This window comes from Leptonychotes weddellii, chromosome 13, assembly GCF_054177405.1.
Source record: "Leptonychotes weddellii isolate Sample4059 chromosome 13, ASM5417740v2, whole genome shotgun sequence".
NCBI classification, from domain to species: domain Eukaryota; kingdom Metazoa; phylum Chordata; class Mammalia; order Carnivora; family Phocidae; genus Leptonychotes; species Leptonychotes weddellii.
The window spans coordinates 59,775,807-59,792,843 of record NC_138381.1 but is presented as its reverse complement, the minus strand read 5'-3'; the positions used below and the strand labels follow the sequence as shown (position 1 = coordinate 59,792,843).

General features: G+C 46.0%; 1 protein-coding gene across 1 annotated transcript; it reads left to right on the top strand.

Annotated features, from left to right (window-relative positions):
• Nucleotides 1-3,129: 3,129 nt before the first annotated feature.
• Nucleotides 3,130-14,769, top strand: YWHAH (tyrosine 3-monooxygenase/tryptophan 5-monooxygenase activation protein eta). Its single transcript, XM_006747692.3, has 2 exons — nt 3,130-3,415; nt 13,303-14,769. The coding sequence occupies exons 1-2, from the start codon at nt 3,329-3,331 to the stop codon at nt 13,954-13,956; spliced, it is 741 nt and encodes a 246-aa protein (XP_006747755.1). The 5' UTR covers nt 3,130-3,328; the 3' UTR covers nt 13,957-14,769.
• The last annotated feature ends 2,268 nt before the right edge of the window (nt 14,770-17,037 follow it).

Genomic DNA, 17,037 nt, shown 5'->3' with positions numbered 1-17,037 from the left:
GGGAGTAAATGTCCCGTCCAAGGCAGCTGTCCTGGGCTTTACCTGTAAGGCTTGAGTTGGCAGCCCTTTCCAAAGGGTGAAAATGGGTGCTGGTCAGAGTGTGTAACCTCCAGGTAGGGAGGCTTGTGTATACTTTTTACAATCTGAATGATCCTGGAAGGGAGTCACACCTTCTCAGCTAACACCAAAAGGCAGTGTTGGGCCATCAGGTTTGGGAGTCTGACAGACCTGAGTTCAAATCCTGACTCTGCTGATTACCAGCTGTGACTATTCAAATCATGGAACATTGAAATTTATTTTTTATTACGTTCAGTTAGCCAACATATAGTACCTCATTAGTTTTTGATGTAGTGTTCAACGATTCATTAGTTGCGTGTAACACCCAAAATCATGGAACATTTTTGAGCCAGTTTCCCCATCTATAAGATGGGAATGGAAATTGTACCTACCTTACAGAGGGGAATCTTGAGGGAAAAAAATATACCCATTTCTGCAAAGCTCCTTGCCCAGAGCTGGGAATGGGGCATATGTTCCCTCAAGAGTGGGTGTGGATGGAGTCGCCCAGGACAGAACAGAGTGAGGAAAGCGGAGGGCCTGGGGCAGAACCCCAGTATTTCAGGGTAGGCTGAGAAGACAAGCCCACGCAGGAGACCAGAGAAGGGGAGCAGTGGGGCAGCAGAGGGAAGCCAGGAGGGTGCAGCGTCATGGAGGCTTAGAGGACAGCCTGTCTAGGCAGGGAGAGCAGTTGTGCCCAGGGTGGTCAAGGGGGCTAGGAAGGTGAGAACTATGAAATGACCTTGGACTGGCAACAGGTGGCTACTTGCTGGTGACCACAGTGAGAGCCGTCTAGGTGAAGGACTAGGGGCAGACAGACCCAGAGTACACTGGACTGAGAGCTGGGTGGGGGGTGAGGAAGTGGAGACAGTGAACTTTGGTGAGAAGGCAAGAAAAGCTTCATGGGAGAACCAAAGTGTCCCCCATTGACATTTATTAGAATTAGAATGCCCTATTCTAATTTTCACTGTTTTGAAATCAGTCTGAGTCCAGCATGATCAGAAAAGCTGGAAGGCCTCTAATCTCTCTAAAAGCTGGAAGGAAACATAGAAATCTCCCAGCGCTGGCTCTCCTCCCACCTCTCACTGGAACGCCATTTTCATTGGGGGGGGGACAATTAATTATCATCTATCATGCTCTTTAAAGATATCCACCAGGGGAAAGATCAGCCTAGTTTGTTAACCTCAATTCCATTTGTAGTTAGCAAAGGTGACTCTTCAAAGCATGGTGAAAACTTGCGGTGGGGGCCTCTGCTCAGACTCACACTGAAATCCTGTTTCATGGGTACTGAGGTCCTCATTTTGGTGTCACAGCAGGGAGAAGAAGGCCCAGAGACAGGAGACCTAGTATGGAGACCCCAGCTCTGCTCACTCACTGTGCAAACTGGGGCTAGCCTCTCGTCCTCAGACCTCAGTTTCTCCTTATATGGGATAAAGGGTTGGATGACAGTGACTCTAAATGTCCTACCAGCTTGGACATTTCAGGATTTCTATTCTACGGTGCATTTAATAGTCCTTTGAGTCCAATTGCTAGATGGTAAAACTAAGGTCCAGTCCCTCACTTCTCCCTTCAAATACATCGTACTCTCCAGACCAAGATTCTTGGCTTGAAATGGGACTTCCACACCTCTTCTGGTTCCCAATTACCTAAGGATAATAACTCAAATCTTCAGGCTGGCATTTAAAACACTCCATTATCTTGTTTTGCCCAACCTCATTTCCCCACTGCCAGGCCTTTCTTCTCATTGTCTCTCAGATTTTGTTTCTGTCCTCACTGCTAAGCCTTTGTCTGTGCTGGACCCCACTCCCTAATACCTTTTCCCTGACTTTCATCTCCCTCAAAGTCCGGCTTACCTGCACTTGTGTATTTAGATCTAGCTTATGACAAGAGGATGTATCTTACTTATTCTATAGCTACTCTTTCCCCCAGTGCTGAGCATGCGATAAAATTCTCAGAGAGCCTAAGGTCCCTTCTCCTGTGCCGCCCTTGGCGTGTTGTACTTAAGTGGGGCTATGTTTTAGTCATTGGGATTTTCCTAGTTTGTCCAAGGCCCAGCCCAGGGCCTAGCATGAGGGACCCTCAGCATAGAATGCAACAACAGGGATGGGCTTAGTGACCAGTCAGCCCATCCACCCCCCTCTTTGCCACAGAAGGAAGTTCAGCCTGGGTTTGAACTCAGATCCTGGCTCCACCAATTACCAGCTGTGTAACCCTGAGTAAGTCACTAATCTGGCTTTGAAAAATGGGGAGACCAAGTGTGCCCACCTGCGTGGTGGGCTGTGAGGACTAAATATGTTTATACCTATACAGGCCTAGCACTGGGCTGGCTCCTAGTAGATATGTTATGTTACTCATCCCATCCAGGCCATCCTGTCCCTCCTCTCATGGAAGGCACAGTATGCCCAAAGTCAACTGTCAAGGTGGGAGCACAGCTCTGCAGCCCGCTGGGTGTGAAATGTGTCTTTGGGAGTGGCAGGTGGGGCGTCTGGACAAAGTCCAGACCCGATCCTGCCCTGGCCAGTACGGATCCAAGCAGAGGGTGCGTCCCCAAGGAGCCCATGGGCCAGCCTGGAGTCAAGGCTGGCGAGACGGCGGGGGCGGTCCCGGCCCGCCCCCCGGGGCACACGGCCTCCTGGCTTTTCCAAACAGTAGGGTTATTTGATTTTTGGGTCCTTCTGCAGTCACACCTCCAACTGGCCTCAGAGACGCGCTTCAAAGAGGAGCTGTGACACTGAGCTACCTACGCAACCGCCATCACCGCGCCCCCTCCTCGGGCTCCGCAGTCCCCACCCCACTCTCCCTTCTCCCACCTCCACCTATGCGGCGGTAAAATGCAGCACTCACAGGGCGCCTGCGCAGTTCTCGGGCGGGGCGGCGGAGGCGGCGGCGGCGGCGGCGGCAGCTATTTATAGTAGGTGACGTCACCTTGAAATAGACCGTTAGGGCCGGCCCGCCCTTCCCCCCTCCCACTCCCGCCGCTCCCCGCCGCCAGGCCCGGCTGCTCCCACTGCGCAGGCGTCCTCCATCCTCCCATCCCCCCGCGCGGCCGCCTCTCCTCCCTCGGCGGCGTCGGCGGCGCGAGCCACAGCGTGCGGGGCGAGCCAGCGAGAGGGCGCGAGCGGCGGCGCTACCTGCAGCCTGCAGCCTGCAGCCTTGGGTCGGCCGGGGAGCCAGTGCGCGTGCGCGGCGGCGGCCTCCGCGGCGACCAGGGAGCAGACGCACGAGCTAGCGGGCGAGCGGTGCGGGCGCGAGGCGAGGCCGAGCCACGAGCGACATGGGGGACCGAGAGCAGCTGCTGCAGCGGGCGCGGCTGGCCGAGCAGGCGGAGCGCTACGACGACATGGCCTCCGCCATGAAGGCGGTGAGCGCGCCGGGAGGCCGGGTTGGCCGGCTGGGGGGGCCCGGCGTAGGGGAGGGATGAGCGGCCGGGCGGCATCTCCCTCCTGGCCCGGGGCGACCCCGCGACTTCGTTGGGCGCGGCCGCCCACCGGCAGCCCGCGCTTCCCGCGCCTGCCCCGCCATTTCCTGCGGCCGGGCCGGGGTGGGGTCTCGGGGGAGGAATGCAGCCCCACGAGGAAGGGTGGGCGACAGTGGCCCCTTTCAGGCGGGCGGGGGTCGCCGTATCCCAGCTCGGAGCCCTGGGTGGGGGAGGAGGGGTGCCCGAGGAAACGTGAGAGAGCCACATTCCTCGTTCTAGACCGTTCTGCCCAACGTGGGGGCTCGCCTCCCTCTCGCCTTCCTCCATACCCCAACTCGTAATAAAGAATCACCTAGTGAGTGGCGCTCTGTCTCTCCTGGTTTTCTCTGCCACCACCTGAAGTCTGTGTGATCCCGATCTGTTACGCTCTACTCGCCGGAATCGTTCTCGTTCCATCTTCCCACACCCGGGGCTGGCTTTGTGTGCGAAGACCCCCCATCCTGCAGTCTAGACGTGGACGCGAGCTGGAGGGCGGTGGGTGTGGGGCCCCACTCCCAGGTCTAATGCAGCGAGCATCTGCCTGGAGATTAAAATGAGACGTGACTTCTTGGCAAGACAGGGCTGTGTGCCTTTGCATTCCCGAGATCTTCGTAGATTGATTCTGCAACTTGATTTCCGGTGAAGGACTCGTGCCCGGCCACACCCTAGCGCATACCGTGGATTAGACACCATCTGCATATATGAGACTAAGAGTTCCGGTTATCCTCTTACTGTCCCTGTCTCTTTATTTTACCTTTTCTCTAAATGAACATTACTTCTCTGCGTCAAGGTCACACGGTGGTAGAGGTACAACTGACGGCCACCAGTCTGCTACGTTCAACCAGTGTACATCCTCCGGGAGATCTGGGAGGATCCGCCGGGGCCCCACCTTAGACCTAAAGATTCTGCAGCTCTAGGGTTGGGACTCAGAAATCTGCACCCTAATTTTGAGCGGGCTGAAGCCTGACAGTTACTGACCCGAATTATGGCTCATTTGTCCTTTTGCTGGCTTTGTAAGATTTCTTATAAATCCACAAATCGAGAGGCTCCCTAAAATTTCAGAATCATTTGAAGAGCTGCGTTTAAGGCTTTGGTATTAGTATCATATGAAATACGTTGCTGAGGTCAATATTTAGGATTTATCCAGCTAAGACAGACACTTGAAGAGATAGCTTTCCTGTGGTGTCCTTGTTTTAAAACATTGCACTAGGTGTGTTTAGAAACCAGCACTACCACTCATTTGTTGATAAAGGTGATCCTGATTTGAGCCCTGGCATGCTGTCACCGGTTAGTCTAAACCAGGGACAAGCTAGGTTTGGGATCTGAAGCCTTTGTAATTCAGGGGGCCCTCTTCAAGGACACAAATGTAAAATATTAATTTTGCAAATTTTACAGAATCTACTGTGAATATATTTCCTCTGAAGGGGTTCTGAGCTTAATTTTCTTTGGGATAAGAGCCACTTCTGTTCACACAGCAAGTCACACTTGAGTGAACGTCTTCTCCCCAATAATGGAGTGGCACTGGGATTGTGCAGGCTGAGGCCTCTAGACATTTTAGTGAGGCCTTCGTTCACCCTGTGAGTGGGGCTTGAATAAAGGTGAATTGAGGTTAAGGGAAGATGGCTAGAAAGGACATTCTGGAGCTCTGGGAAACCTGAGGCAACTTGAAATGGGAAGTAAGGAAAGGATTGAGAGATGTAACCGGAATGAAATACAGTTTGGGGAGAGAACAAAATTGGCTTTCTGGTCTTCATAAGCAGGCTTGAATAATGCTATCCTGTAGCTAGAAACTTGTGTTCACAGATTTTTTTCTGAGGCTTAAAGGTAGCATTTTGCAAAGTAATGGACCCTCCCGTGTGTTGAGAATCTGTAATATCTTATCTGAAATGATTGATGGGTTGGATAAGCCATTCAGCATTGAAAAATCAATCCAAGCTCCAATTATGTCATCTGAGAATTGTGATAAACCAGTCCTTCAATGTAACTCCTTTTAAAAAGTCGGAACTTTTTTTGTCATCTAAATTAATAGAATATATTCATTGGAAAGGACTTGGCAGGGTTCAGTGGGAGACAGTTTCTTAGTTTTACCTATTAAGTTGATATTAGTACATTAAATTCTTAATGTTATTGGGAAGACGCAGCCCCCATTTTATTAATATCATAGGCTTAAAGTTGAGCTTTTGGAAAAAAGGAATTCTGGTAACCTTTGTATGTGGGTTTTCTTCAGGGTGGTGGACAGGTAAGTAGACTGCTCTAGGGTGGACAGGGAAGCAACCTGAGTGAGATGTTCTGATGTCACCACACTGTAACCTTGAACTTTAACATCTCTTGGCTTCGAGTCTTTTGAAGTGTAAAACTAGTAATGTTGGTGTTGCTATCAAGTCATTTTTCAGTCTTACTCTTCTAACTTGTTTTCTGTTTTCTTTATAATTTAAATGCCTGTGATCATTGATGTTCCTTATGCTACCAGTGTCACCTGGAGGATGGTGTCGGTAAGCTTTAAGAAGAATCATGCATTTTGGAAACAGTAGTGTTGCCTCAAATCATTTGAGAACTGCAGTTCCCTGCCTCACCTCATAATGTGAGGAGGCAAGAAATGCTTTTGAAGTGAACTAAAGGAGTGTCTTCAAGATCTCCTCATCTCATACCTAGCAGCTTGCAAAGAGTGAAACAGTGGGAAGAAGTATTGTGAAAGATTAAGAACCCAGGTCCTCTCTCTGCTGGGCTTGAAATGACCTTACGCAAACATAACCTCTGAAAAATGGATATCATACCATCTTATAAGAAAGTGACATAGGGGCGCCTGCGTGGCTCAGATGGTTAAGCGTCTGCCTTCGGCTCAGGTCATGGTCCCAGGGTCCTGGGATCGAGCCCCACATCGGGCTCCCTGCTCAGCGGGGAGCCTGCTTCTCCCTCTCCCTCTGCCTCTCCCCTTGCTCATGCTCTCTCTCTCTCTCTCTGTATCTCTGTGTCTCAAATGATTAAATAAAAAAAATGAAACCTATAAAGGGGGATAAAAATGTCAGTGCATTAGACTTAAGTGATTTAAGGAAAGAGGGTAAATAACCAGATTTCTGGTGAATACTCATGGGTGGACATCATTCATGTCTCTTACTGCCTTAAGTCATCTTTTTATATTAAAACATAGATTGTAATTGTGAATTTATAAAACATTAAAATTATTTGGGATAGCATGGTGTGTTTTAACATTGATACAGTTGATTACAAAGTTGACAGAGGACAGAAATACATCTGAAGGACTTGAAGAATATCTATAGAAATCTTGAGTGCAGGAAATAAAGCTGCAGCTTAAACAGTTTGAGAGGAAGAGGCACTTGGCCCAACCAGTGGCAAAAGGCTCTTATTCCAACAGCTGTGAGATTATGGGAAGTGCGGGAATGAGCAGGTGGTGTATAAAAGTGGAGAGCTCGACTGAGTTTCTCAGGGTGAGACCTAACCCGTATTGCAGATATTAAAACTAAGGATGATTTTGAGGTGTACCAAAATTGTGGTTAGTGTGAAATCTCAAAGCCACATCAGTACTGTAGTTTGAAATATGTATAAACTAGAGAGTACTATTTCCCACTAAGTGGTCATTTGTAACGTAAGTATTGCTTTGCCATGTATTGGCTGAGGAAAGAAAGAAGGTTCTCGATTCTTGCAGTAGCCTGAATTAAAAGGACTTCAATTGGTGAACAGTTCACAGAGCTTTGAATTTCATATTAGTGGTAGAATGCAGTGTCACACTTCCAGAAATGGTTTGGAAGGAGATACCCCAAATGTGTTTTCTATGTTACAATTTATCAAGTTTATGGAACTTACATTTTACTTACTAGGCATTCAGTAAATGGTAGTTGGTACTCCCATGTGTACATTCTCATTTAATTTTCATAACAACTTTGGATGGACTGACTATGGATAATTGTTAACTTCGTTTTACAAATGAGATTTAAAGAGGCTAGTTTTCTCGAGGTCAGGTTGTAAAGCCAAGACCTGAACTCTTGAATTTAGAACTCTCACTATAACCACTGTATAATAATGGCCCATGAGGCTAAGGCATAATATACATAAATTTTTTAAAGTTTTATTTATTAGAGCATGTGAGAGAGGACGAGTGGGGTGGGGTGGGGAGAGGGAGAAGCAGGCTCCCTGCCAAGCAGGGAGCCCGTTGAGGGGGTCCATCCCAGGACCCCGGGATCACGAAAGGGATAGTATTTCTAGTATACATTCTGGCATTAGTCATTGTTGGTGACTAACTTGCGGGCCCTTTACACAAGCGGGCTTAGTGAACAAGTAATTTCATCTATCAGATGTAAGTCATTTTTGCCAAGTTTGATTAAAAACAGAATCTTCCATGTATGGTTCTTAGCTATAGCAGGGGAGTGTAGAAGGCAGACTCACACATTTGGATTTGCTTGTTCTCCTGAAGACCAGGGGTTTCGTTTAGCTTAAGAAGTAAAGTATTAATTGAATTTGAATTCCTGCCAAGAATTAAGAAGTGCAGAACTATGTTAAATTATATTCATGGTATTTTAAGAAATTGTTTCATATCCTTGGCACCAGTTGTTTTCACACATTTTTTTTTTTATTTTTTAGTCTATTTTATAAGCCGATAGGCCCTAACATTTCATTGTCTGGGTTATTGGTAAAATTCCTTCCAGCGTCCAAGTAGAGGACACCCGTCTGCTGCCCCACCGTTCGGGTGCTCTTCCCACTCCTCGCTGCAGTGGCTTTCCCGTTGTGTGGTGGTGGGTGGTGGGTGGTGGCACTTCCCTGCGATCGGAACCTGGCACAGCTTCTGAGGCTTTCAGTGTTGGTGCCTCCAGGGACAGTAGCGTGCAGTAATGCCATTCAGATGGGTTGTATTTAATCCCTGCCAATCCCTACAGAAATGTTCAGTTATGTCAAGAGTAAGAAAAGGCAGTCTCTCCATGATAACAAAGGTGGCTGTTTTGACTAATGTTAAGCTTTGAGTGGATATTAACTACCTGAACTCATCGGCTCTAAGCTTGACGTTTAGCTTCTCTTTGGCTTTCTAGAACTGCAGCCTTGCCCTAGTGAGGACAGGGAGTGGTCTATCCAGGCCTGGGCAAGTGGTGACAGATGGGTACTTTGCCATCTTGGGACCAGGCAGAATCTTCACTCGGAGGGTAGTAAATTGGGGAAGAGTCAGCCAAAAAATCTTTCATACCCTGACTCACTTTTCTTTTTCCTTTTTCTTTTCTTTCTTTCTTCTTAAAAGATTTTATTTGACAGAGACACAGCGAGAGGGGGAACACAAGCAGGGGGAGTGGTAGAGGGAGAAGCAGGCCTCCGCTGAGCAGGCAGCCGGACGTGGGGCTCGATCCCAGGACCCCGGGATCATGACCTGAGCCAAAGGCAGATGCCCAGCGGCTGAGCCACCCAGGCGCCCCTCTTCTTTTTTTAATACATACAGGACTCTGCCAAAGAAGTTTAAAGATTTTATGATGTGGTTATGTTTACCTAATTGTTCACGAGAATCGTTTTCTCCTGTTGTAAACTCATACCAAAGGCAAGCTTGTTGGTAGCAAGTGGGTGTGGGTAACTATAAAAGATGGGATAGTAGTGGGTGCGTGTAGCTCTGAAGAATGGGAGTGCCCTTCCGGAGAAGTAACATTTACCCTGACTTTGGCAATGTGGCCTGGCCGTCCAGGGGTGGCATTTTTTGTTTGCTCAGTATTACTTTTGAGGTTGGATGTTTCCCAGATTAAGACTTTAAGTTTTCCCAAATAGTCCTTGTGCTATTTTTGGCAGTGGATCTATTTTTACTCACAAACACATAGTTTATTGCCTGATGTGTTAGTGGGAGGAGGCCCTTAGGGATTTTTGAGTAAGCGAATGGTGTCATAGGAAGATAAATGAGTTAGTAGCCTTTCAGGTTATTTGTAACTTTGAGTACTGTGTAGTCCTAGAGCAGAGGAAATGGGGTGAAGTGAGTGCCCCCGGGCTGGGAGTTGGCACAGCCAAGGCGGCGGTATGCTAAGGACATCAGTCAGAACATTAGTCAAGTGGCTGGCCTGGTGTCCAATCCTTAAGGGAGGTGGAGAGATGGGCCTTTAGAAATGGGAATGGTCCACCAACTTAAGGTTTCCAAAGTGTGTGAGTTGGATTAAGTGGGGTGGGAGGTGGGCAGGCAAACAGGAAGGCAGAAGGCAGAGAGGCTGTGAACGGAGGTGAGGAGTCCCTTAGAGGTGGTGCTGCCCCATGAGGACGTCGTGTTTGGAATGGCTGCCCTGAGGGTAGCCGATGGGGGGCAGAAATGAGGCTGTGTTGAAAATGGCTGGAGTAGAGAGGAGGTTGAGAACCATTGGGCAGGTCTCTTTATCTGGAAAATTCTGTGTCTTGTCTTTGCTTCACGTTCCCAGTTAGAAACCATTTGGAAACTTCTAATTGTAAAGCTGCACTAAATCATCTCCCCAGACTATGCGTGCAGATGACCATCCAGCTGCTTTAGTACCGAGGGGTTAGGACTACTAGTTACGTTTTCCTTTCTCTTGCGCTACATTGCCTCCCAGTGTCTGCTTCTCTCGGTGTGTGACCCGACTTTCCTTAGCTCTCCTGCCTCCAGTAGTTTGGAATTTGAAATATTGGGAACTGGTGCTAACAAATCAAGACTGGCTGTGAATCTTGTTTGTTTTAATAGGCCATCTGATTTCACTTTGGTCTATACTTTTCCAATCTGGGGAAAGCTCAGTTTCCTTTAGTTATCCAATCAAGTAATAAAATGATCTTCCTTCCATAAGTTTCCCTTTCCTGAGTTGTAACCCAGGAGGATTAAAAATACTATATTTAAACGTATCTAGTTATTTCCTAATTAGGCCCTGGCTGGGGTTCTAAGAACAATGCTTGCTTAGCTGTTAGTCACACTCAGCTGATGCTGATAGTGATTCATTCAGACTGGCAGGAAACCAGATGATTGTTACATAAACACTAATACTCCTAGTAAATGATTTTTCATGTGAAGGTGTCATTATAAATATTGCCCAGGAGCCTTTTTGGGCAATTTATTGCTGATGGAGAAGGGCCGCATGAATTCCTGAAACCTACAGAAACAACCAAATTTCATTTACACTAATACCAACCTCATGCCTTTCCACACCTTTTATTGTTGCTCAGGAAAAACAGAATCCTAGAATATTAGAGCTGAAGAGGTCCTTGGAAATCGTTTAGGCCAGTGCCCCTTATTTTACTTTTGATCCCCAGACAAGGTCACATAGCTAGCTCAGGCTAAGCTCCAGATTTCTTAGGGTTTTTTGTGTTTTTTTTTAGTGATGATAATATCTATTGTACAAAAACCCTGGGTGATAAAGGTGTTCTGTATTTCACATATGCACTCAATTTTAAAGATACACTCTGGGGAGTTACCTTGGTGTGTCTTTGTGAACTTAACAAGCAGCTTTATTAGCCACAGGGTGAAATCTTAGTGACTCCTTATAGATATCATTTGCATTTTAATGGCAAGTGCCCTTAGACTGACTTATTGCAGGAGCTAAGGAGCTCTGGAATTCTGTGCTTGCCTCATGTTTTACTGAATATTGCCCTGGAAAAGTGAGTCGTTTGAGAGGATTCAACGATCAGATTTGTCGGAGGATTCAAGATGGAATTTTAATTTATAAGGGTTTCTTCCTAAAAAGACCATATTAACAAAAATAAAGTCTCTTTATATTTCCAATAAACAAATGTGAGCATGTGTTTGAAGGAACTCACTGGAGAAGAAAACCATTGGGGTTACAGGTCTTCACCTGGATTTGAAGGGAGCATGGATTTGGAGTTAGTAGAGAGATTGCCTGGGACTGGGGCAGAGCACTGAGAAAAGTGTGGAGACCACTCAACCTCTGTGTGAGGAGGAATGAGGAACCTGGTTTGCAGGCAGCCCTCCTAGGGGATAGGCAGAGGAAGCCTGTAGCCAAAGACCACACTGAAGAAAAAAGTGGGGTTGGTTTGATTGAGTAGGCAGAGGTGGAGGGACAATCCCAGGCTAGGGATTTGTAGCAAAAGAGTAGGGGTGCTGGGGACAGGGAAATGGGGGAATTGTTGGTATTTTTACTGGGGAGGGGGTTGCTAGTAGACAATGAAGAACTTAGCACAAGTTTTCTAATTTTACACATAATGATTATATTTGTTGCTTATGTTCTTGAGTTAATTTTTTTGATCTTTAGAATTTCTGATTCTTCACTGCTCGGTCTTTTCAATCCATGTTAAAGCATGTCTGTTTTAATATGCTGTTAATAACTTTCTCCCTTGAACCTGGCCTTTACAAAACCCTTTCCCCTCAATTGCAGGAGTTTCTGTCCTTATAGTTTAAGTAATATTTTTCTTTGTTGAGTGTTGTATGGTTTCCTAAATGTTTTTTTTTTCTTTTTTTCTGGAAATTAAAGACATTTACCAGTAAGTCATATAATTAAGGAATCCCCCTACTTTATGGAGGCCAATTTAGAAATTAGTGGCTTTGCTGGGGCCCAGACCCAGGTTTTTCTGATTCCAAGTCTATTAGTTTCCTTGGGCTGCCAAACAAAGCACCACAAGCTGGGTAGCTTAAAAGAGCAAATCATATTATTGCAGTTGGGAAGGTTAGAAGTCCAAGATCAAGGTGTCAGCAGGGCCGTGCTCCTTCTAAAGGCTCTAGGGAAAAATCCTTCCTTGCCTCACTTTTTAGCTTCTGGTGGCTCTTGGTAATCCTTGGCGTTCCTTGGCTGGTAGACCCATCACTCCAATTCTGCCTCTAATCACATGGAATTCTCTCTGTGTTTGTGTGTCTCCAAATCTCCCACTCCTTATAAGCGCACCAGTCACTTGATTTAGGATCCACCCTAATACAGGATGACCTCATCTTGACTTGATTACATCTGTAGAGGTCTTATTTCCCAATAAGTCACATTCACAGGTCCTGAGGTTAGGACTTCAGTGTAACTTTGGGGGACACAATTCAACAACACAACAAAGTCCAGCGCCCTTTTTACTAAGTACATAGCTGGCTCATGTGGAGTTGGCATCATGAACTACCTAAAGAAAGTTACAGCTTATGAAATTTAACATTTCTCCTAAAAGTAATTGGTGCTTCCATCCTTGATGGCCAGTCAGGGTTTCCTGACTGGTAGGTCAAAGTAGCGCTTACTGCTGAGTAACTGTGCTTCCTTTTAGCAGAGGCTGGGGGCAGGGTCCTGTCACTAATGTATCCATTTGGATTGGGGGAGGTCTGAGTGTACCAGTAGGATTCTCTTGTGTAACCACTCAGGGCAAAACTCTGGCCACTTGACCTGTGTTTGATCTCATCTGTGAAGCTTTTATCTGTTAATATGTATTTCAGGGAGGTGTGATTAGTTCTTTCTAGAATATAAAGTTGGAAGTAGAATCTGGAATGTACTTTCAGTCTATAATCTTAAAACATTTGGCAAAGGACTTGTATGATCTTATTGTTGACGATACCTTCTGCAGAATGGCTGAACCTCCGGGCTTTTTCATCCACTGCTATGTACCACCACAATCTTTCCATGGTTATCTTTATCCCCATACCTCTACCAAGATGAAGGCAACATCTTAAAAGGCCCGAATTACAAATTTCTCAAATCCCTTATCACTGAATATTTTGTTTCAAGTATTTATTTCTTTTTAGACTACAGTCTTCCTTCAGACAGGATCCATGTCTGATTGATTTTTCTCCAGCTTGTCCACGCTGGCTTGAGAAGGGTTGTTGATTAGGTTCAAAGGAAGATTTCTTTCTAAGATTTTTGGATTTGGATTTCAGTGTTTATCTTTTGGGGATTTTGCAGGTGACAGAGCTCAATGAACCTCTTTCCAATGAAGATCGAAACCTCCTCTCTGTGGCCTACAAGAATGTGGTTGGTGCCAGGCGATCTTCCTGGAGGGTCATCAGCAGCATTGAGCAGAAAACCATGGCTGATGGAAATGAAAAGAAATTGGAGAAAGTTAAAGCTTACCGGGAGAAGATTGAGAAGGAGCTGGAAACAGTGTGCAATGATGTCCTGGCTCTGCTTGACAAGTTCCTAATCAAGAACTGCAATGATTTCCAGTATGAGAGCAAGGTATTTTACCTGAAAATGAAAGGCGATTACTACCGCTACTTGGCAGAGGTAGCTTCCGGGGAGAAGAAAAACAGTGTGGTCGAAGCTTCTGAGGCTGCCTACAAAGAAGCCTTTGAAATCAGCAAAGAGCACATGCAGCCAACGCACCCCATCCGGCTGGGTCTGGCCCTCAACTTCTCCGTGTTCTACTATGAGATCCAGAATGCACCCGAGCAGGCCTGCCTCTTAGCCAAACAAGCCTTCGATGATGCCATAGCTGAGCTGGACACACTAAACGAGGATTCCTATAAGGACTCCACGCTCATCATGCAGTTGCTGCGAGACAACCTCACCCTCTGGACCAGCGACCAGCAGGATGAAGAAGCAGGAGAAGGCAACTGAAGAGTCTTCGGGTCCCGGGCCCTTCCTTCCCCCACCACCCCCCATCATCACTTGATTCTTCCTTGCCACAATCACTAAATATCTAGTGCTAAACCTATCTGTATTGGCAGCACAGCTACTCAGATCTGCTCTCCTGCCCCCTGGGAAGCAGTTGCAGATAAATCTTCTTGGGCATTGCTGGATTGATGGTTGCTTTAAGCCCTTAGGGGCTCCCTTTTCGAATTGTGCAGATGAGTGCGTTCTGAATGAGGCATTCTGTGCCTATTGATCTATGTGAAATCCAAGCAAAAGCAATGGGGAAGTTTAGAAAGGAGAATTAGCCAACACAGGCTACGATTGATACTTAAATGATCCATTTAAAACAAGCTGATAGTGTTTTGTTAAGCAGTACATCTTGTGCATGCAAAAAAATGAATTCACCCCTCCCACCTCTTTCTTCAGCTAATGGAAAACTGTTAAGGGAAGCTGATTACAAAGAGACCACTCCTCCTTTCCATCAGCTTTATAATAAACTGTTTAATGTGAGGTTTCAGTAGCGCCTTGTTTTGCCTCTTTAAATTATGATGTGCACAAACCTTCTTTTTCAATGCAATGCATCTAAAAGTTTTGATACCTGTAACTTTTTTTTTTTTGGTTGCGATTGTTTAAGAATCATGGATTTAGTTTTTGTAAACTCTTTGGCTATTGTCCTTGTGCATCCTGACAGCACCATGTGTGTCAGCCCACGTCAATCAAGATGGGTGATTATGAAATGCCAGACTTCTAAATTAAATGTTTTGGAATTCAATGGGTAAATAAATGCTGCTTTGGGGATATTCTGCCTATGTGTGTGGTTTACATCCTCCCCTCTCCCCCAAGGAGCTCTCTTAACAGGTTACCATTTTTAATCCTGCTTTTAGTGTCTCAAACACTGAAGCATTTTTGGCATAGTAAGATTTCTTGCTCTCTGATTCCATTACACATTTTGCAGTATACGCTAATTAGACTCCTGAATTTTCAGTTGTTTTCTGTGAACCCAGTCCACATAGCCTCTCTGATCCACTCTTCCTGATAACTGGTGCTGGTATGGGAGTTGAGCAAACAAAAATGCTCGGTCTTCCTCAGTATAGCACCTGACCAGTGAAAGGTCAAGCCTCTGTTTAACTTGGGGAGGGTGTAGCTTGACCCACCCTACGGGAATGTCGGTTGATATTTAACACTCAAGGTAGATACTGAGCTTACACATGTCCTCATTTTCTTCATATTCTTTCTGTATTAGATACAATAAAATGGATCCCTGAAATAATCTTTAAAGCCTCCATCTACCTTTAAAAAAGGAAAAGGCCGGACACCTTAAGTTCTCTCCCATCTGCATTTACCCCAAGGCTTCTCTTGAGGCTTAGCATTCCCAGCTAGACCTCATTCTCTGGTGATACGGACTCGAGCCCCTCGCAGTTTCTATCACCTGCAGCTTGGTGCCCAGGAACCAAACGTGCTTGTTAGTGGATTGGTTCAGTTACACAAAGGTCTTAAAATACCTTAATCTTGACTAAAGCTTCAGACTAGACTGGTGAGAATGGCAATGGTCTCTGTCCTTGAACTTTTCTGTTGTGGTGGAGCACAGACCTTCTAAGCTTAGAAGTTTAACCTGTTTTCTCATTCGGAAGTAGAGGTAGGACCCATGTGCTCCTAAAATACTCGTTAGAAAGCCTGTTTGAGGGGCGCCTGGGTGGCTCAGTTGTTAAGCATCTGCCTTGGGCTCAGGTCATGATCCCAGGGTCCCGGGATCGAGTCCCGCATCGGGCTCTCTGCTCGGCAGGGAGTCTGCTTCTCCCTCTGACCCTCCTCCCTCTCATGCTCTCTGTCTCTCATTCTCTCTCTCAAATAAATAAATAAAATCTTAAAAAAAAAAAATAAATAAAGATTTTATTTATTTGGAGCCCTGGGTGGCTCGGTCGTTAAGCATCTGCCTTTGGCTCAGGTCATGGTCCCAGCGCCCCGCATCGGGCTCCCTGCTCTGCGGGAAGCCTGCTTCTCCCTCTCCCACTCCCCCTGCTTGTGTCCCCTCTCTGGCTGTCTCTCTCTCTCTGTCAAATAAATTTAAAAAAAGCGCCTGTTTCAGGTTGACCTAATTGTTAGCTAAAAGTGGTTATTAAGTTTCTCTTCAGTTAGTAGGTCAGGTATTTTAAGGCTACCAGCTTTATGTAGCCAAGATACTTGCCTGTGATAAACATGTAGACATTAAAATTTATTAAATTTGAAATGCCCTTCACAGGAAGAGCTTTAAGAAAAACACTCATGTTTTCATTTCATAGCTGTCTGATGAAAGGTTTTGTCCCCACCTTGTGAATGAGGAAAGCTGAGGTGCAGAGCTTGTGGACCTCTGGAATTCACACAGCTGGTTAAGCCGCAGAGGACGGCCTAAGACTCCTAATCCAGAGTGCTAAATGCCCTGGGTTCTGCCAGTGCCATGCTCCAGGCAGGCAGCCTTGACAAGCCACACAACTTTTCGAGACTTATGTCTCATTTTTAGTAAGTGTAGGATTTGTAATATGTTTTCATTCAACTCCAAGTACTGTGTGTAAGGCATCTTCTTTGGTCTGGGAATGGGGTTGTGGGGAAGTAAGGACACATAATTAACACTTCCGCTCCGTAAGTGATAAATGGGATTCTTTGAGAGCACCTGAGGGAACTATACATGTGCCATAAACCTGGAAGCCTTCTCAACTGCACGATCCCAAAGCTTTCCTTCCCATTTGGCTCATTCATGTTTTAAAACTTGTCAAGGTGAATTTATGAAACGATAGGGTCATCTCAGTGTTAGAGCAGGGGAGACTAAACTCCAGAGAAATGAAATGGCTTTTCCAGAGTCACACTGGAAAATTGGTAATAGAACCCAGACTAACATTCAGATTCTTTAAATCTTTGTTCATGGTTCTTTACTATGCTCTTGGGATTGAGAAGGAAAAATGAATGTGGCATACATCCCATTCTGGGGACACTTTCAGTACTTTTAATATATTTTTTTAAAGATTTTATTTATTTGACAGAGAGACACAGTGAGAGAGGAAACATAAGCAGGGGGAGTGGGAGAGGGAGAAG

Coding starts and splice junctions, on each gene's coding strand:
- YWHAH (XM_006747692.3), top strand. CDS start 3,329: ATGGGGGACCGAGAGCAGCTGCTGCAGCGGGCGCGGCTGGCCGAGCAG. Junction 3,416..13,302: donor TGGCCTCCGCCATGAAGGCG/GTGAGCGCGCCG, acceptor GGGATTTTGCAG/GTGACAGAGCTCAATGAACC.